The sequence below is a fragment of the Thalassophryne amazonica genome, chromosome 15, assembly GCF_902500255.1.
Source record: "Thalassophryne amazonica chromosome 15, fThaAma1.1, whole genome shotgun sequence".
In the NCBI taxonomy this organism is placed as follows: domain Eukaryota; kingdom Metazoa; phylum Chordata; class Actinopteri; order Batrachoidiformes; family Batrachoididae; genus Thalassophryne; species Thalassophryne amazonica.
Genome location: NC_047117.1, coordinates 19,036,731 through 19,058,911, shown reverse-complemented (window position 1 = coordinate 19,058,911; position 22,181 = coordinate 19,036,731). Strand labels below are relative to the sequence as shown.

The 22,181-nt window shown below is 40.7% G+C and overlaps 1 protein-coding gene and 1 long non-coding RNA gene across 2 annotated transcripts in view; one reads left to right on the top strand and one right to left on the bottom strand.

Moving 5' to 3' along the window:
- Positions 1-1,012: 1,012 nt before the first annotated feature.
- On the bottom strand, positions 1,013-20,821 carry LOC117526803. Its single transcript, XR_004565355.1, has 3 exons — positions 20,391-20,821; positions 2,234-2,249; positions 1,013-1,023 (listed from the first exon to the last, which is right to left on the bottom strand). It is a non-coding gene; the product is annotated as an uncharacterized LOC117526803 (long non-coding RNA).
- cpe (carboxypeptidase E) overlaps positions 1,840-22,181 on the top strand; it is a 35,425-nt gene continuing 15,083 nt past the window's right edge. Inside the window, exons 1-4 of the mRNA XM_034188878.1 lie at positions 1,840-2,144; positions 18,008-18,204; positions 19,513-19,680; positions 20,257-20,374. Coding sequence (XP_034044769.1) covers positions 1,904-2,144; positions 18,008-18,204; positions 19,513-19,680; positions 20,257-20,374 — 724 coding nt within the window. The 5' untranslated portion in view covers positions 1,840-1,903. The remainder of the gene's footprint in view (positions 2,145-18,007; positions 18,205-19,512; positions 19,681-20,256; positions 20,375-22,181) is intronic.

Here is a 22,181-nt window from a genome sequence, read left to right as displayed (position 1 = left end):
TGGATGGATCTCATGCTGTAATAAACAAATTATTGCTTGATCACATTTAATTCTGTCAGACATATGACATGGAACTGAAATCCCATGAGATAATCCAACCAGAAATCACGATGCAGAGTTGCGTTGGGGCGGGGGGAATAAAGTTTGCTGCCATGAATATAAATTGGGAAAGCTCACTGCAAACTTTTTAAGCAAAGGTGTCGCTGCTGTCAACTTGTAATCACTCAGTGGAGAGCAGCACTGGGGGATGACAGCTAGGCTATGAAAGTGGCAAACTGTCAGTTGTCTTATAAAGTTTTATTTAGCATTAGTGAGGTAAGCAAGTATACCTCCGCAAGGTCCCTCTCCATGCTGCTGCACACGTCTAATGACATTTTCTTCTTCTCAGTGGCAAAAAGAAGCAGTTTCCTGTGAGTATTTTAGCTTGCCCCGATGGTGTTTGTGTTCTAAATACAATATTTTGCCACTTAATTTAGTTTTGACCCGAGCAAAAAGATGACACCCAAAACATCTAATAATAGACCTTATGTTGAAAAATGTCTAAGTTCACCTTTAATGGCTTTAAATATGTGGAATTTATTTAGTACCACGACCACTGACTGTAGGTGTGAGTGAGAGTGTTTGTTTATACGTGACCCTGTGATACACTGGCAGCCTGTCCAGACTCCTTCTCCCCTAATTGGAATACCCTTACCAAAAAATAGTACTGATAAGTATATAAAAAGTAAACTAGAAGTATACCTGAAACATACTTGCATATACTACTTTTTGGTAAGGGTAAGTAGGTGTAGAAAATGAATGAATGAACAAACATTGTTTCCATGTGTGTTAGTGCCATTTCCAATTTGTAAATCTCACTCACTCATCACTCATCTTCAGTCGCTTAGTCCAGTTAAGGGTCACGGGGGCTGGAGCCTAGCCGTGCAGTTATAGAGCATAAGATGGTGTACACCCTGGACAGGATGCCAGTACATCGCAGGGCCACATACATACAAACAAACACATTCACACCCGCACACACACCTACGGACAGTTTCCAGTCCACCTAACCTGCATGTCTTTGGATGTGGAAGGAAGCTGGAGCACCCGGAGAGACACACACAAACACAGGGAGACTATGCAAACTCTACACAGAAAGGCCACAGGTGGGAATGGCACCCATGACCTTCTAACTGTGAGGCAACAGTGCTAACCACTAAACCACCATCCTGCCCAATTTGTAAATCTATGTATTTTTAATGAAAGTACATTTGAACTTTCACTGCTTAGATTTTACCTTATACGTTTACTGTCAAGATTAGTTGCTAACAAAGAGGTTATCTTTGGTTGCTCACCACTAATGATTTTCATTTTGTGTGTGTGTGTCAAGCTTAATATTCAGTTACAGTGTGTTATTATTGAGATAAAGCAACGTAAATAGTCCACCATAAATCTGCTCCAGAATATTCTCTAAAAGTGAATATCAACAGGACATTTAATCAAATAAACAGTTCGTTCCTTTTCCTGTTTAGAAATAAAATGTCTTATTTTGAAAATCTGCACGGATGTGTAAATTATTTTTGTGGCTTTGCGCAAGATGGAGCAGGGAGTCTGCGCGCAGGTACGACAGCACAGAGAGAGAGAGAGAGAGAGAGAGAGAGAGAGAGAGAGAGAGAGAGAGAGAGAGAGAGAGAGAGAGAGAGAGAGAGAGAGAGAGAGAGAGAGAGAGAGAGAGAGAGAGAGAGAGAGAGAGAGAGAGAGAGAGAGAGAGAGAGAGAGAGAGAGAGAGAGAGAGAGAGAGAGAGAGAGAGAGAGAGAGAGAGAGAGAGAGAGATCTATTGCTTCAAGCGAGCCTGCAGAGCTGAGATCGGGCTTGGGAACAAGCCGCGGACAGCAGGACGACGCAGAATCAGGACACGTCAACATGAATCGCATCCTTTCGGTACTTTTGTTCGGGGCCGCCTTGGTTGCGCTCAGCGCCGCCGCCGCCACCGACAGTGAGATTTCCTTTGAATATCACCGCTATGAGGAGCTGCGGAAAGCGCTGGTGTCGGTCTGGCTGCAGTGTCCGACCATCACCCGCATCTACACCGTCGGGAAGAGCTTCGAGGACCGCGACCTGCTGGTGCTGGAGATATCCGACAACCCCGGGACGCACGAACCTGGTCAGTTTTACGCATACATATGGCGATGAATGCGTAGCGCCCCCCTCCGCGTGTCCCATTTTTAACTTACCAGACGTACAGCACATAACACAAACACGTCACGCACTATTGCGCATCGCAGCCGGGCGAGTTGGCGCTGCGGCGTTTTCTGAGCGCAGGTGTGTCTGTGCGTAAAAGCGCAGCGCGTCACTTGGATGAAGAACGATTGGGGCATCAGCCGCCATTTTACAGGATGATAATCTGTGCTGTTCCTGAGTCGTGATATTGGGGGGAAAAGGGGGGAGTGGATCTGTAATGGCTCCTTTTTTTGATCTGGTCATCAGAGGACAGCATGATGAGGATTTGGTCCTGATGAGCTGTGTGTATTATCCTCCTCCATCTCAATGCTGCGTCAGCACTGAGGAGGTGATACAAGAAAATATGAGAGTTCTTGCTTTGAGGAACACACCGGTTACACAGGAACAGCAAACATGAACGCCACTGCGGGTTTTAGCACTCTGGTGTGATGAGAGAACTCAGGAGAGGCACATGAAATGTATTTCTAGGTTTTATTGCCTCAGTTTAGGGAGAACACCAATACTCTAAAATTCACTGAACAGCTGAGGGAGAAACAGTGGTCAAAGTAAGCAAATTAAAAAATTGCTTTTAACATTGTGTAAGGAAACTGTATTGGACTCAGTCCTATAATCCCAAACAAGCCTTTTTTCCCATATTGGCCCCATTTGCAGTTTTTATACAGAGTAAATGCCAGTATAGGTCCATTTGAAGCAGTGTTTAATCACTTCTAGAAGTCCACTTCCACTAACAGAGCTCAACTTACTTCACTGCATTTACAGGAACAGCCCCATAATAGGTCTTCTTGGCTGTTGGGTCTAAATTGTGGTGAAGACCCACCAGACTCAACAAGCTACGTATTCAGTGGTGTCATAATTCTGCGAGTTTCAGCCACAAGGTAGATTTTCTAATTGCTAATCAAGGACACAACTCTTCACAGGAGGTAAAAGCCATCAGTGCCTGTACCCCCCCTCGCCGTCTTTCTAATGCCTCTGCTGTTCATATTCTGTTTCAGTTCTTTTGCTCTTGTTCTCATTTATCAAGAGTGGCTGCTGTTGTTGTCTTCTCCTGTGTGAGTTAACAATCAGTCAGCATCAAACCCCACCCAATGACATTTTTCCGGGCCTCTCTCAGAAGTACCCTCCACAGAACTGAGACTTATTTCACTCCCAAGATAGGCCCCAAAAATCAGCTTTCGAGGGAGGTCCCTGTGGTGGAGTCACACCCCTACAATGGGTCACAGGTTCCTGCAGTGGAAACGGGCTTTACATTGAAATAACTTTATCAGCATATTAAACCAGATTGATCAACAGTAACAAAGTTAATTTACACTACGGTAGTTGATTTAACACCTTTCAGTTGGACTATATACAACTGCTGCAGTGTTAATTTAACACTGCAACATTTACGGAAGATACAGGTCATGTCAGGTGTGGGAGCATGCGTTAGCGCTGCATGTTACTGCAGTCACCACACCATGGAACTATCATGGGTCACGTGCGTGCCATTGTGCAGGGTTTCTTTGTTCAGTTATGGGTCATTCTGTGCTGTTTGGTTCATTCTACACAGCACTTATGCAGTTTCTGTGTTTATTTTCACTCAGTGCATGGAGCAATGTACAGGTCTTTCTCTAGGTTACTTTGGGTTTGATATACTCCTGTCGCTTTTGTTTCATTCCCCCTCACCTGTAACTTTTTCCTTGGTTCTTTTTTATGTTTTCATGCCCCCCCCTGTGATGTTAATTTGATACTTATCTGCTCTTAATTCTGGCCCACTGTTGTAATTTGGTGTCATCATTTCTTTGTGCACTGCTCCTTCCTGTTTTTACTTCTCCAAGCTGTTGTTATGCTTGCGTGCTTCCAGCGTTAATAGATGAGCATCTTTATAAGGTGTCTCTTTTCATGTGTCCCCTGCCAGATTGTCATAGTTCCATCCCACTTTCTTGCATTCTTCTTGTGTTTCCAGTGTTCTTAGTGAGTATTCCTAGCATTCCAGATATTATCATTACTGACCGTGGAGTTGTGCCTAATGTCTCAAGGACACTTGCTAATTTTGGATTATAAATGTGCTACTGACTTTTTTGTCTTCAACACTGGCAGAATTGGACTCTGTTGTTTAAGACTGATCCGCAGTGCTAAAACAAATATTTGTACCTGAATCAGCACTTCTGTTTTTGACTAAAACCTTTAGGATCTGTTTCAGAGACACCCGGTGACATGTATTAGCTTGCTAAAATGGTCTGTTATGGGACCCCCTTAAAGTAGATTCATTGCAAACACCAAATTACAACATAGCAAAGGCTAAATGTAGAAATCTCTGACAACGGAGGAATGTGCATATACATTATTTTAACCAGATTTATAAAATTTTGCATATGAATGGATCTCCTTTATAAACCTTCATGATTATGAAATTCTATGCACATGCACGAGCCTGCTTTCCCCTCCCACCTTTAGCCATGAATGGATGTAGGCACACCCTCATGTAATCATTTGCATATAAAAACACTGCATGTAATATATATTATTAGACAAGGCAGTGCAAAAACAAAAAACAAAAAAAAAAACCCAGCAAAAAAGTAGTGCAATTTCACCAATTGTGAACTTGACACTCACTAGAGAGGTGCAGTAAAAGAAATGTGTTTTATTTGGTGGTCTTGGTTATAGAATAAAAACAAAAGTAAAGCCACTGAATGGGAAAATGTAATAGAAGTCTCCTGCCTTTTTGTGAAAGTCAGACGACGTCCCGGATCAACAAAGCCTTCACGTTGGAAATGATCTGGTTGTTTCAGTGGGGTCTGAGCATGTCGATCGGCGCTGGGAGCGCGCTGCGCTCTCAGCAGTTGTGGGCCGGACTTAAAGTGGCAGTAACACTCCCTAATCTGTATAATCCCCATAAAATCATCCCTGAAAGCCATATTCATTTTCTGAACGGTGTCCACCTGGAGGTCTCTCACAGTTTCTGGAAAAGAATTGATGCAGCAAAGCTCCAAATCATTCAGACATTTATTCACAATAAAAATCCGATGAGAGGGGGTGGACCACTGCTCACACAAAGCCTGCTCACAGGCGAATGACGCAACCGACAGGCGTGAAAAAACTGACGCATGTGCACGAAGGTTTAGGCTTGGCTGATGCAGTCACACGTGATTCAAATCCATATGGTTTTTGAAAAAAATAAAAAGGTCCGATACTTTTCTAATAGACCTCGTATGAATAAAAATCACACCACAAATTCTCAAACTAGAAGTCTGAAATTTTGCTCAGATCAGTAGAACTTCTGCACTTTCTGCCATAGAATTGTGAAACATTGAAACATGATACCATGAAACAGCAGCTATAGCAAATTATAACTGTAAAATATGGGTATAAAAAACATCTGTTACTCCAGTAAAACAGGAGCAATCATTGTGACGCAATAAAGGGATTGATTACACAGTAAACTTTGCATCTAAATGTACTCTGCTGGGATAACATTTGGTCCCAGTCTAAATAGAGTAAAATACACTGTATTATAGAGTGAAATCAGCTCTACCATCTTGTCAAATCAAGTTTTACTACTCCAGTAAGTAATTCACAGCACGATTGAGATGATTTTACACTGTGATAGAGTGGATTTAGCACTGTGATAGAGTATATTTAACTGTATTTGGACTCTGCAAAATATAGGGTATTTTGCTCAAATATCACAAACCATTTTTTTTAAATGGTTTTAAATATAGTTTTGGTTTTAAATAGTATAGTTTTAAATATACTGTAGTACTCAGAAAAGGTGTTTTCCTTTGGTTGGGGAAGGGAGAGGGTTAGGTTATGGTTATATAGTTATGGTTAGGTGAAGCGGTAGGGTTAGAAATAGTAAAATAAAAAAAATGTATCACAAAAATGTGACTCATTTTGTGACAGGAGCACGAGAAAAAGCATGAGACTGGATTAGATATTTCTATTCAGTGTTAAATAGTGTTTTTGATCATAGTCTACATGAAGGTGTTAGCAGTTGTGTGTAAGTGTTTGTGTGGCTTTACATCTCAGGTTTTTGCGTTTTGCAGCTCACATGGTCAGAAGGCTGAATGACCGTATGTATGTATGTGCTAAATAATCCCGTAACTGTGGTGGGCGTGCACTTGCATGAGTCACAGTAGCGATGTGGAGCCATTATTACTACCAGATGAGTTTCCAAACCTCAGCTCATAGAGCACCAGCCCCTCCTCTTCCCTCCATCTCTGCTGAGCAAAACATCTGAGAAGAGACGAAGGAAACAAAGAGATGAAGAAAGCACCAGACAGTGACAGGGTGAGGGATAATGTGAAATAAGAGCAGAAGATATCAACATGTCAAAGGTTGATGAACTGGGCAGTTTCAGCTCTGCTCCTCGTGGAGGAGTCACACAGATATTTTATCTGATCCAGCACCACTGAGGTGGAGCTGAAATAGTAGTTGCCAGGGTAACAGATCGGCTTAGTCCACTGAGCTGAGTGGCAGCTCGTGGTTGGCTGTCTGATTCAGGAAGACGGAGGTCCTGAGCTCTCGCATCTGTCAACAAGCAGCCATCTGTCATACACTGTAGAATAGAGTGTAAACACAATTACCTATTGACATATGATGCATTCAGTACACCACATGGTAATGGGTTCTCTGCACCAGCTCTCTAGGAGCCGGTTTCTCTGCACTGGCCTTTGGAGAAGTTCTCTTGACATATTTGGAACCCTTTACCAGGTTTGGAATAGGAAGAGAAGCCATAACTTGCAATGGATTTGGCTTTGCCTGGAGGTGAACAATATCATGTCTCCATCCAACATGTTGTAGTTTGCAGACCACTGGTCTCAAACTCAAATTACCCATGGGCCACTCACCAGATACTGTTCTCCGAGAGGGCCACTGTAACAATCAAAGCTGAAAATAACTTGCCCAGAGTATTAGTTTTGTGTTGACAGGCACATTTTGTGTTGGATCATACTGGCCATAAAAACATTTTTGATGTTGAAATGTGAAACCCAAAGAAGTTAATCTCCTTGTTACATTTTCCATCATGGTTTACTCCTTACAACTCTGTTGCCAATGCTACAGTGACCATATCAAACAACTCCTATACTTTTCAGGCAGAAGTGCTCTCTGCTGTCTACACCTAAAACAGTTCGGCTAGGTTCTGGTAGGGTTGTGGAGACCAGCGGCTTTAGTTTCCTTTATTGGTGAGGGAAGGTTTACTGACTTTGATTCCATGTGTGGATGATACTGTGATGTTTGCAGGATGAATGGATACCCCGATTGAAGCACTGGAGAAGCTGAGTGAGGAAACAGATCTGGATTTGTGGCCATCAGATGTGTGTGGCCAATGTGTTGAACATGTATACAGGCCCAAGAGGCCTGTTGGTGGCGATGTTATCTCCAGATTCCACAGTATGCTGCAGATGAGAGTCTACAACTGTACCTGGAAAGGATGGAGATGAGATTCAGGTTATGTCCCCAGCCAAACTGGTACACATTTACACTTGAGTGGACGGGATTTGAACTTGTAATTGGCAACTGGAGGGTGTCCAGTCCAGTGACCTTAGAACTGCATCTCTACTTTTTGCAGATGATGGGGTTCTGTTGTCTTCATCAGACAGTGAGTTAGACAGTGACTCAGAGACCATAGTCCTCAGTCAGAAAAGGGAGGCTTGTCCTGTTTTACTGGAGCAGATGAATGTGAATTTTGGGCAGAATCATTCATTTGGTGATACATACAAGCATAACATTTTGTATGAATGTTCTTTGTAGATCACTTTTTCTATTTTTTAGGAAAAAGGTGTTGCTGGTGCTTCATAAAATAATAAAAATCATCAAACTTGACTGTTTTTTCTCCTTCATTTTTATATATTCATCTGTATTAGCCTGTTCCGTCATGCACAGGGTGTTTAAATGCCCAAACATAAGATTTTTGTGTGTGCAGGGCTTTACAAAGCAGCCAAAACAGGAAGATCCTCTGCTGCTGTCATATTTTTATATTCAATCAGTGCCCCTGAACTGGACTGGTAATACCGGGGTGACAAAGAGGATGAATTCTCCTTACCTACAAAATGCCCCAAAAAGCTTGGAAACCACATGGTCTCTGTCAGTCAAGTGTCCACCCTAGCCTTCACATGGCAGAGGTGATTCCACTAATAGTGGTGGTGAGAAAGGTGGATGTCTGGTGCCTCAGAGCCAATTGCTCTGGACAGATGAAGCTCATTAGCCAGGTAGGGGCACTTAATCAAACCGTGTAAACTGGAAGGGGAAGCTACCTTTACAAGCAGAGAGAGACTAAGACCGAGACATGGATGAAAAGAGTGTATGCCGCTCACTACCAGGGCACACTGGAGACAGACACTGCTGAGGAACTCAGCCAGCATGTGGTTCAACCTCATCTAAATATCAGGTTCAGTATCACAAATGCTATCTGATTAGCCCCTAAGATACTAAATAGCCACACCTGAATTGACAGGTTGTGCCAGCGTGGGTCCAGATGGTCTACAGATCTCACAGGATTTAAATGACATTGGATGAACCATTGGACTAGGTGTAGGTTAGGTGCATGAACCTAGCTGTATCCCTTACAGAAAAGTGAGCAAAAGGCAGTGAAAGGATAAATACTTGATCTTTAGTATCAAATTATTGATGGAGGCTCAGAATCACAAACAAACTGGGGCAAATGTTACCTTTGTCAGGGGGAATAAAGCAATGAAGATTGTAAAGGAGTATTGCCAGCTGGTCTTCCACCTTTTCATCTCCTCCCAAACCAGGAGGTGTGATGTACACGTTTTTTTCAAATATGAGAACCAGTTTTTGCCCATTTACTCAGCAAACAGGGAAAACTATAACTGGAATAAATTTAATCTGGTGAATGTGCTACAAAATAAAATAGCACTTCCGCAGACAAAGCCATTAACTGACATGCTTATTAAGGAAGGTGCATCATTTGTGAATACAATAACACCAAAAACTCCAAAGACATTTGAAGAATATGCCAGAAAGTACATTTTACCGAAAGCGGAACAATTTAGTTGCAATTACAAGAGAACAGATTTAATTTTTGATGTATATCATCAGTCTAGCTTGAAGTGTGAAATGCGATCTAACCGAGGAAAGACCATTAGAGAAGAGTAACGGCAAAGTCTAATAAAACACCATCGAATGGAAGAACTTGATCAGCGTCAGTGACAGTGCCAACAAAACAGAACTGTTTCATGTCCTTGCTGATGAAGCGGGTAAATTGACTACATCAAATCTTGTTACTGTAACAAGAGAAGAAAATGCTCTCCCGAGTGCCAGCTTCACAGACACCAACCTAGAGCAGTTGGCTCCTTGTACTCATGAGGAAGTGGACACAAGAAGATTCTTCTGTAGATGACATAAGGCTTGACCTCTACAGGGAAGCAGAGGTCATATGAGTTCATCCTGCCAACACTAAGTTCACTGAAGGAAAATGCCAAACGTGCTGCCTTTCACGCAGGACATATTTGGGGGCAGTTCATCATCAACAATCAATTCTGTGTCCTTCCAAGTGGGCATGGTTGAAAGATGGTAGCAATTGGAAAAGCGTCTGGACGTCTCTTGAACCTTGAAGAGCACGGTGAATTAGTGGTTAGCACTGTTGCCTCACAGCAAGAAGGTCATGGGTTTGATTCCCACCTGTGACCTTTCTGTGTGGAGTTTGCATGTTCTTCCCCTGTTTGCATGGGTTTCCTCCCACATCCAAATACATGCAGGTTAGGTGAATTGGAACTTTCTAATTAGCAAAAGAGGTCTCGATCTCAATGGGACTAACCTGGTTAAATTAAATAATCCTATTTCTGAAAGCTGACAAAATGTGGCTATAAGACGAAATGTGGTGGTGGGAGGTGAAAGTGTTCAAAGATCACAGCAGGCTGGACTCCACTTTGCAGTTTCTCTTGTAAATTGGGCAAAGAACTTCTGCGACATGGACATTATTATCATAATCAAGATTTTGGAGAATTTAATTCTTTGAGATGCGCACTGTGTATAGAGGCTGTTAGGTCTATTACATAATTGTTCTATTATACTTATTCTGGACAACTTGGACATTTCATTTCATAATGGACATGAACACAAGAAGAACTTGGACATGTATTCATGTTTGCACACTGGTCAAACTTGTATAATAGACCCTAACAGGTGCATAATTCCGTTGGCAAAAAGCCTGAAAATGTTACCATTGTCACCTTATTCGGACATATACACAATCATATCGATGCAAAACCACCTATCAGGGAGCCACATGATGACCATCTTGAAAAAATGCCCACCATATTGTTTTTTTGTGGCTAGCACTTTTCTTTATGGAAACATGTCCTACAATGAGTATTTCCACCAAATTTCATGCTTGGACATAGGAGTAAATGGGCTGGGAGAGTCTATGTACATATCGGTAGCCCAGCTTCTTATCTATTGAGCTACCTGCTGTTGTCTTGGCAGTGACACTTGTGTCTCTGGGTTCTCAGCCTGTGAGATTGAGAGACATCTGACCTGCATTTAAATCTGAAGTGAGGAAAGGCCGATTGTAGGGTTCCTGTGTTTTCCCCATCACCACCTTGCTGTTACATATCTTTGCTGTAGGAGTTGCAGGATGACAAGTAAGAAGGGAAATGGCAGTGGCTATAAATGGGCACCAGCCTTGCCTGGTTAAGCAACTTGAGGTGGACTGGCATGCTGTCCTTCAGGAGTCATATACTACCATCCATTTCATGCTACGGTATCTACAGATAATCACTGGCCTCACTGGTTTCAAGAACTTACTTCTTCTTATGGTCTGCTGTGTAATAATGGTCTCAAGTGGTTAAATATGAGGTTGGAAGTGTTTTAATCCAAAACTGGCATCTTTACATATGAGAACAAATTTTAAGTCCTGTTGACGTAGGAGTTAGGTTGCAATATGTAGACTAGAGTTGGAATCTAGGTGCCTAAAGCACACACTTCAAAAAGGCACTTTATGTTATGTGTCGACGCGGATTGAGGAGCGAACCTGCGTCAGACAGAACCCAGCGCTAAAAATAACCAGAAAGCGGTTCCAACAACAAAAACAATTTATTTTTCACCTGTGCCTAAATAAAATGTACAAAACCAAAACCAACGTCCTTCTGGAGGAGTGACTGCTGGCACGCTCTCCAGCGCCCGCAAGGAGAGAAGTCCGGCGTTCCTGGACCCACTACCACCAGACAAACACCCCCCAGGTGGACACGACAAACTGACTCTCTGTGAAGCAAAGAAGATGTGAGGTAAGTCAGCAGTTACAACAATATCTTTCAAAAGACACACGCTATCAGCAACACATTCAGGTCTGTACTTTTTATCTTTATGCAAATGAGCAGCTTCTCACAACAAGTGGAGGATCACTTATCCTGCACGCCACAGCAGTGAGAAGCAAGCTGCACAATTCTCATCACAATTCAAGTATACTATGTAACAAAACACCAAGTTACTATCAACAATTAGTCAAATACTTAATTACCTTTAATGTGTGCTGACAGCATGTGCCCTCACCCTTCCTTGCTTCACGGGCTCGATGTGTCAAACCCAGGCGCGGTCCTCAGCGTCTCACAAACGAACATCACAAGGTCGAGTTCCCGGCAGTTCTGCTTGAATCACACATGCCTTAAAAGCAGAACGCCATCCAATTATCTGCTTCAGCTGAAAGTCTTTAAGGTTGCATGTGAGCACCAGTCACAGGTGCTTCACATGATGTTGATGAGGGTGAGGATTCTTCAGCCAGCACCTTCTCCACAGACAAATCAGTTTCCATGCCACCTGAGGAGCAAAGAAAAGAAAAGAACACCAAAACATCCAGCCACACCCCCCAACACACAACACTTTATATGTATTGACCTACTGGTCTTGACTTGAAAGTAACCTGTGATGGACTGGAATCCCATCCAGGGAGCCATACACTCTCACCATACTTTACACATAAAATTATTATTACTGTACTGCCATTACTGGACAGTACAAATATATTGAGTTCATGAAACTGTTAATTTATTGTCTTGATCGCGGCCATGCAAGCTAGCTGCCTAGCTGCCGTTGCAAATTGCTGCCATGGTAGCTGGCTCAGAAATTGGTCTGTTAAAGTAGTTTACTTGCAAATAAAGTATTCTACATGTGACATCAAGCTGCTATCCAGGAAATTGTTTTATTAACCTTCTATATATGACTTTACATATTAATATATGATTATCTGCTCATTGTCATTCCCATTAAAATTTGTGACGTCAATTCTTAATGTGAAAACAAAAAGTAGTGAAGGATTCTTGTTGAAAATGAGAAGAAAATAGAAGAAAAAAATGGATTCCAAAGTGCAAGTTTGTTCTCAAATTATTTAAATATATTTGGCTCATTTCTTTGACATGCATTTGTGCAATGCATTTTTTAAAATCTAAAATTAAATGGTCTTTCTACACTTTCAGATATGTTTTTGTTTAAATCTATTGAATACAATTGGCTGTTCAGGTTTATTATGCAAGTCGTTTTATTGATAGATGATAGACAGCTGTGGGCTGTAAATAACAATCACACGCCTTATCTTGCCCACATGGTTGTTAGTTTGAGACCATCTCATGAAGCTGGGATGTTGTAATATGCCAGGACTGTTTTACCAGGCAACAGAGGATGAATGTAATCCCCAGCCAACACGCACACAAATTCTCGGCTGAACGTTACAGCAGCCACACACATTGTTAGATCATATCATATTATGTACAGGATTTTACATGAAACACATGTTCATAATAGAAAACATTATACTGCAGAGGAAAAACGAGTGTGTTAAATTCTGACGCACTTCAGCTTCGTAGAGTCTCCTCATCCAGACAAAAAAACAGCTAAAAGGAAGGAGCAGTTGTGAGAAAGGAGGAGAAGACAACAAAGGAATGATAATGGAGAAAACGGGGGGAAATGTAAAAGGAATGTGAGTGAGAAGAAGGAGACGAGTGGGTGAAAAGAACCGAATAGGAATAAGGGAGAGGTAGGAAAGAAAAGAGGATGAGAGAAAGGCCACAGCATCAGCCAGAGGTCATTTTTTTATACATCAGACCCACACATGCTTCCTGCTCATCCTCCTCCGTTCTGCTGTGCTTCCAAAGCCTTTCTGCTTCTTGCAAGCTCGTTTGTTTAGTTTTTCTTTGACTCTCCCCAGAGTTTCATGCTGATATTTCCTTCCCCATTTGCTGTCTTGCAAAATAATGTACATGGTGTGTCTTGACTTTCTGCAACCCGTTGAAAGATCACTTTGTGCCATGCAGTGTAATAGCATTAAGTATTGCAACATGCAGAGTCTGTGTGTTTTTAGAGGTTCAGGTCCATAACTTAATTCCGATTAATTCCAATAATTCCGATTGGACACTCACATTGCGCACGTCATCACACAACTTCTATGAGGAGTACCAAGATTGCCGACGGTGGATCGAAAGTCCGCTGAGTTAACTTTTCAGCAAAAAAAAAAAAGTTTCTATCTCATATCATTAAAAAGTTATTTATAATTTAGTAAAGCTTGGTCCCAGCCGTCGTATACGACCGTCCCCAGAGGATTAATGGCAAACTGCAGTAATTCCAGAACCCTTCCGGATGACCAGTGAATCTGAATGTTTCAACCTCTTAGCAGTAAACGAGTTAGAAATAGAAATAAGGTCTACACAACGTGGGCTTAATAAAAAGCATGACCAATGCAATGAAGCACATTTGACACATTACTACATAAACTGAGTTAATCAAACTGAGTTCAACTGAAACGGGAGAAATGTGGGGTGAATGTAATTGCAAAGTTCTTACAAACAACATCCTTATAAACTTACTTGTATGCTTTTGTCAGCCGATCAGTGCAGTGTGACGGCGAGCTACGGGGGCCGGTGATGAACACATTTAAGCAGGGGTGTAAGCAGCTCTCAGTTGAATGGAGTCAGAACTCCATCTACTGGACAAACAGTGCAAGGACATTTTATATTGCCAACACAAACATTATTTCAGTAGCTGCTCTGTTTATGAGAAATTATCAGCGTCCCATCTGTAAAATTTCGGCCGATAGTGAGTACTTTGAAAAGGGCTCATATCGGCCGATAATATCGGGCTCTAGTAGATATCTATTAATCTTCTGTCAAATGACTTAGCAATTAACCAATTGATCACTTTGTCCTGGAAAATGTTTCATCTGATGAACGAAACCTTCAATGAACAAACCTGCTGAGGTACTCGACTCTACAAACATCAACTATTCAAATACCAAAACCTCAGTAGATTTTTTTTTGTTTGTTTCTGGTGTGTGTAATATCAGATGTCAGAGTACACAGTCAATCAGTGTTAAAGAACCGGTTGTACACAAGTGCGTAAACACACACAGGCGCTCAGTGAGTGTGTTTACTCGGCCTCTCTAAGCTGATTTGTCTCCCTAAATACTTTCCCCTGTCAAGGTTGCCAGAACAACCGAGATCACTCAAATGTTGGTGCTTCCCTAATGACGTTGGAGCTGCAGTCATTACAACATCACTCTGGAAACCATATTGATTAACTGCCAGACGTTTTCAATAATTCCCGAGTGAGATCGGTGCGGAGACCTGTGTAGCAGAAGTTACACAGAGGAGGTGGTTGTCATCAAACATGCTGAGCTATAGGAATACAGATGCCCTGCCACTTTATTAGGTACGCCTGTTCAGAAATCCTGTGCAAGAGGGTCTCCTGAATTTCAAACCAAGTGACACGTTTCACCTGAGTTTCCCAAAGTAACCGCTTGTTTGACATAATGTCATTCCAGCAGTCTCCAAGGATCCTCCGGAGAGACATAGTAAAAAACCATCCAGTCGTCACCTTAGGTTCATGGTTATCGTCCACGTTTCGCAACCACTAAGATGCACCAGGACCCTAAAGACTTGAACATTCATTCTCCTGCAAAGATATGGCCATTGCCAAACATCTCTGTCCAGTGATTTTCCCAGGCATCGTTTGATCTCAAAAGCCAAGGACCCAGTTCCATGAATGTCACTTTCGAGATAAGCGAGTGCCTGTCCTAGTTCAACACTTTCACATTACAGGAAGGCTTTTGATAGCCGAGTCCAGGAAGAGTTTGAAAGCCTGGATTTTAGTCTTGATCTAAAACCATGGCAAACCCAGACACTCAGTAAGCTTCTCAAATGCTGCAATCAGGGTATTCATTGATTCCGCAAAGATCATCATCCGCGAGCTTGAGGTCGGTAAATATTTCCATCGCAACAACGACACCTGCTGGTTTTCATCAGAATCAGAATCACCTTTATTGTCATTGTAATTTACATTACTACGAAATTTGAGTGCAACTTCAAAAGGTGCTTTTCCGAGGTGCAAGTAATTATTAGCCAAATAAAAGATAATAAAATTTAACAAAATAAATTATTTAAATATATGTACAACTAAAAATAAAATGTGGACAAAATCTAAAATGTAGAACGAGAAATTATGTACAAATGTGGAATGATATTGCAAAGGAAAGGATTGCACATGGGTAACCGAAGGAAGTTAAAATTCTTTGAAACGTGAAGTGGTTTTAAAGGGCGCATAATTTATTTTATCATTTTGTTCAACATTGGAAGACGTTGTTTGATCTTTTGAGTCACTACTTCCAAAAGAGCATATCTCAATAATAATCGAAGGGAAATGTTTTGAAATGAAGCGTGCTCAGCTTACTGTTCTGGCACACATCAACACGGGCATGAACGATTCTCAAAACATGTTTGTTGAGGAAGAACAGACAGGTCTCCTGACACCAAGCATCTGCACAAGAGCTTGAATTGTAGTAATTCATTTTGGCAGAGAACATCTTCAAAGTGTGAGTGCATGAATGTGAGTGGATGAGTTTGACAGCTCTGTGAGGCCTCTGAAGTCTGCAAAAAACATTCACAGACGCCAGTGTGGAAAGAGTTAATTGTCATCTTGAAATCATTAGTAGCAACATGAGAGAGGAACCAGATCCAAGTATTTAAAAATAACCCGAGTTCCAGATGTGCACTGTAGGGTGTACTCATACGGGAAACAACCGGGATTATTAAAAATAAAAACATGCTTTTAATGCGGTCAGAAACCAGCCAAAATATAGAAGAAAATACTACATATAGACACAGCCATGTAGAAATACCTGGGAAGCCATATACTGGATTATATGAAATCATAATTTAATTTTTATTTCCCAAGTTAGTTATTTTTAATAAAAGATAAGAGGAGCAATCTGCTTATCTGAGTATGATTTAACATAGACACTATCTTCAAAGATAACAGCATTTTTTAACCACATTACCACACACTCTGAGATTACTACAGCACATTTAATCTGCACTTTCTGGTTTGGACTGTCAAAGCTATTCTTTTGCCAGTGTGGAGCAAATTTTCACTGAGAAAACTGTAAAGTCACAAATACAAGATTATATTTCTAGCAAAGTCACGAAATGTGGACCAGTAAAATATTACCAGAGGAGCACATACTAAAAAGCAGACAGTTTACAATGTATATATAAAATCTGTATGCATGTGTCAGAGTTTTGGCAGGTATTCACACTGAAATGCTCATTTAAGCCTTAAGGATCACTAATTAAACACATATTCAGTCCTTTTAAACACGTAAAACAGTGTAAAAATGTTTGATTTCTGATTGTTTTCATCCAGGTTGTAAAATTAAAGGATTAGATTTTTGAAATGAAAATGCCTTGATCAAGTAATATTAAAGGGGTCGTGTTGAGAAAAATTACCATTTAATCTACCTTTATATTTTTGTTTCTATGATATTTAATGTTTAACATCTCCAAAGTCCCACAATTCTGCAAGTGTTTTCACAGATAATCCCCTGCTTTAAGCGTTGTTTAACCCGAAAACAGTTTGTTAGAGACGTCTGTAACAACAATACGCTGCAAATAATTTTACTTCAAATCACTAAAAGACACCCCCCCCATGATAATAATAATAATAGAACTGACATGAACAGTGAAAATTGCTATAACACACGACACCACCTTAATTGAGGAGATATAAAATAACTGAAAATGCACTTTGTAGTGCAGCAATGAGCCCTGTAACTTACATGACTCATAGACAGATTGAAAACAAACAAGAGTGATGACTATATAAGCCCAAGTTTTGTTTGGGACGAGTACAATGATAATAATAATAATAATAATAATAATAAATATTCTGTTATATGCCTTGCTAAAAGTAATGAGTCAGGGTAAACGATCTAGATGATCATACAATATTCTCCCTGCTACTTCTTATTAATGCACAAATGGCCAAAGGTCCACAAGTATGGCACAACCAATGGTTGGGTGGATTTCCTTGGATGCCTTTTATGTCTGTCATTATACCACATTTGAATCCAAGTAACACAGTAAACTATGTATGAAGAACGGGGCCTTAGTGTTAAAGTGTATGTGGTACAGTTGACCTGCCACAAAGTGTGCACCAAGTATCAGGCACAACCATCTGTAAGAGTCTTTTCTTGGTAATCCACTGCCTCTCGGTCATTACAGTCCAAATCAAGTTCAGCAGTCAAGCTGTAGTGTGTAATTTTACCCTTTCAGCAGTGGAGTCAGTGTGTTTGTCACTGCCACAGTGTGTCAGTCTGTCCTTAGACTTGGCCTAATTGTGTTTTTGTGTGTCTGGGTTAACCTGTATAATAGATAAGAATACTTTAACCCTTTGTTTCCTCTGCACCAGAAAGATTTCTGTTCATTTCCTTGAACACAGACTAAAGTGTATCTGTGCAACAAAGGCTATGAAGAAGATTGAACATGCAATTTTCTGTGTACGGTGCACTAAGTGTGTCTGTCTCTGCAGGCGAGCCTGAGTTTAAGTACATCGCCAACATGCATGGTAATGAGGCGGTGGGGAGGGAACTGCTCATCTACCTGGCACAGTACCTGTGCAACCAGTATCAGCAGGGCAATGAGACCATCATCAATCTGGTCCATAGCACCCGCATCCACCTCATGCCTTCCATGAACCCAGACGGCTTTGAGAAAGCTGCTTCACAGGTACGTGCAACAATAACACACAGCAACACAAATGATATGAACTAAGTCTGAAAAGCAGTTTTGGTTTTAAATCACAAATCTATTCCCCCTGAAGAGGTTTGCCTCATCCTCTATCTCAGACCAAGGCTAAGAAATAAATAAATGCACAGAAAGCTCTGATACATGCATTTTTCTCTTCTATATTGGACTATTGCAATGCTCTATTTTCTGGTTTACCACAGTCCAGCATGAGGGGTCTTCAATTAGTTCAAAATGCTGCTACCAGACTTTTGACACGAAGCAGAATGTTTGACCACATTACACCCATTTTGGCATATCTTCACTGGCTTCGTGTCCCTGTGAGATCAGATTTTAAGGTTCTGTTACTGGCCTATAAAAATGTTCACTGACTGGTACCTCTGTACCTGGCTGACCTGGTTGAGCCCTACGTACCGGCTCGGGCCCTGCGTTCGCAGGGTGCAGGACTTCTTTGTGTTCCTAGGGTGAATAAAAAGTCTGCGGGTCACGGAGTCTTTTCTTATTGTGCCCCTGCTTTGTGGAACAATCTTCCTGCATAAATAAGGCAGTCGGATTCTGTGGAGACTTTTAAGTCAAGACTTAAGACCCTTTTGTTTTCCCTGTTGTATTGTTAGTATATTATACTCGTAATATGTTTTTTATTCTTTTTACTCTTTTATGTTTTTGCTCTTTTATTATGTTTTTAATCTTTTAATTTATTTTGTTTTGTTTTCTGAATTGTGTTGTGTGAAGCACCTTGAGGCGACCTTGTTGTGAATTGACACTATATAAATGAATAAATTTGAATTTGCATGATATGATTTTTGGCTGAATCAGAAATAAAGAATAAGAAAAATTAAAAATCACTTGCAAAGTGATGATAAACAGACACTATGTCCTTGACAAAGGTGACAGTTTTTTTTTTGCATTCTTTATTATCAGTGCATATTGTTCTATGTCAGGAGGATTATTGTTGGCAGTAAACATCTAGTAGTCCAGGTGATAAACTCTGCTGATGAATCTAACATCTGGCCTTCCACCGGCTGTTCCTTAAAGCTAGAGTATGTAGGATTTAGTGTCATCTAGTGGTAAGATTGCACATTGCATTATGCCATCAGTAATCACAGTTCTTTCCATTCATGTTTTCTCTTCTTTGCTAATAGGGATTCAAGCTCCCTTGTGTGCTCCCATTTCACATGAACAGGGGTTCTCATATATGCAAATGTCAAGAAGCTCCTCTGTAAATCCTCATGTGGCTTTTCTCTTCTGTTGTTTGTCCATCTGTTCTTTTTCACCTGTTCACTCACACAGTCTGGACAGATGAAGGACTGGTATACGGGTCGTAATAACGCTCAGGGAATAGATTTGAACAGGAACTTCCCTGATCTGGATCGCATCATATATATCAATGAGCGACAAGGTGGCGCCAATAACCACCTGCTGCAGAACATGAAGAAGGCTGTGGACGAGAACACAAAGGTACAAAAGAGCCACAATTAATGGGGCACTGCGTAGCGTGGACTCCTCCACCAAGGTATAACGAGCACCGGACAAATTTATGGCAATGTGCTATACCACAATGTGGCAAAAGTCGAAAAATATATTAATTAATAAAAATAACTTCCTTGATGTGCCCCTGAATTCAGATTTGCATCAACCATGAAAGTTCTTTGTTGCACCTTTTCCCACCTTTTCTTGAAAAACTACCAATATGTTATTGAGTAGTCCTGGATGCGTGTGCGCATGTACACATGCAAATATGTAAATGAAAAGAATTTATGAAAAAAAATCTGGATTTGAAAATTTGATTCACAAAATTTGATGGATTCACAAATTAATAAAATAAATAATAAATCAGCCAATACATTTTTGTGTAATTCTAATGAAAAATAATAGCAACAACAACAAATACTAATCGATGTGACCACACAGTAATAACATTCTTTGTGGAGGTTATGGTAGGAATTAATGTTTAGGATGGACTCTCATGTTTGTTGGTTCAGAGTGTCAATATTTTAAATGCACCATGTTTTATTTGACTTGCTGTTTCTGTAGTTGGCTCCAGAGACCAAAGCAGTGATCCACTGGATCATGGAAATCCCCTTTGTCCTCTCAGCTAACCTGCATGGAGGAGACGTAGTGGCCAACTACCCATACGATGAGACTCGCACTGGTACATGTGCACTCACACAACCTCATCATTAAAATGCCTATAAAGTGTACATTTGGTTGATACAAGTGTTTCTATGTAATGTTTATGAGACAGGCATTTGACCATTTTTTTTATACTTAGAAATCTAATTTAAATGAGAAGAAAGAGTGTGTTTTTCCACTTTACTCTCCTGTGTGTTAGAAAAAGCATGCAAAATGTGTTTGCACATGCAAGCTTTTAATAAACTCCATATGTAGGTTCATAATTATTACTTAATGACAGTCAAGATCTTTGGTCAAAATCAAAAGGACTTTTGTATTCGTGATTCATCCAAGTGGCTTCTTCACTCTAAAGTAAATTGATGACGGAGATCCAGATATGTGGAGCTTTCAATGAAAGTGGCCTTTTATTGTGGCCAGCCTAAGGCACACCTGTGCAATAATCATGCTGTCTAATCAGCATCTTAATATGCCACACCTGAGAGGTGGGATGGATTATCACTGCAAAGGAGAAGTGCTCACTAACAGATTAAGACAGATTTGTTAACAATATTTGAGAGAAATAGGTCTTTTGTATATACTGAAAATGTTTTAGATCTTTGAGTTCAGCTCATGAAAAACGTTCAGTGTAGTTTTATAGTATGTTCAGGAAACAATTTACAGAGAAGTACTTTTATCAGTTTGCTGTATATTGTCACATGAAATCAGTTCTCACAAGTGAGACTCGTGAGACCTTATGATGCTATAGCACATCAACTGAGCAGGGTCCAATAGTATCACTATGACTGATACCCAAGAACACAAACACAGCACTTCTGACCAGGGGACATGTGCTCACATGTGGCTTTTATTTACATGTTTTGGTCTGCTGAGAAATACTGCTATGCAAAACCAAACAGAACAAAATCAAACATGTAACATTGTACCATTTTAGTCTCTGCTGGTCACCGAAGCAAAAGACCATGAGGTGTGAAAAGGCTCATTCCTTTGAAACTGAGAATGACTCCACTGATACCTAGGGTCTATTCCGGGTTGTGGTATTACTGAAATCCAATTTTTCAATATATCATCACTGGATGTAGTGAGCTGTCAGTCCGCTTTTTTTGTGCAGCAGCCCCGAGTGCTTTAAGTTGAAAAAAAAAAACATTGCATCACCATGTTTCATAGTGTCATGGTGATGTAGTGGAAAAACAACAGCACACCTGAGGTGAGTTTTAAAAACGTTTACGGTTTGCTGTCTTTCACATATGTGTGCGTGATCGCACTGTGTTTCAGTGCAGTGCCAAGACAGCAGCTGAAAACAGAAGCACTCTTGCAGTGTCTTCTCATCATTCTTCCTGCTCACACAGACTGTGCAGAGGCGTAGCTAAAGTGGCAAGGGGACAGAATGGCCCCCAGTCTCCTAAAGGTCCACTTTTGAAGGCATTAGAAATTATGGAATCACCGGCCTCGGAGGATGTTCATTCAGTTGTTTAATTTTGTAGAAAAAAGCAGATCACAGACATGACACAAAACTAAAGTCATTTCAAATGGCAACTTTCTGGCTTTAAGAAACACTATAAGAAATCAGGAAAAAAAATTGTGGCAGTCAGTAACGGTTACTTTTTTAGACCAAGCAGAGGGAAAAAAAATATGGAATCACTCAATTCTGAGGAAAAAATTATGGAATCATGAAAAACAAAAGAACGCTCCAACACATCACTAGTATTTTGTTGCACCACCTCTGGCTTTTATAACAGCTTGCAGTCTCTGAGACATGGACTTAATGAGTGACAAACAGTACTCTTCATCAATCTGGCTCCAACTTTCTCTGATTGCTGTTGCCAGAT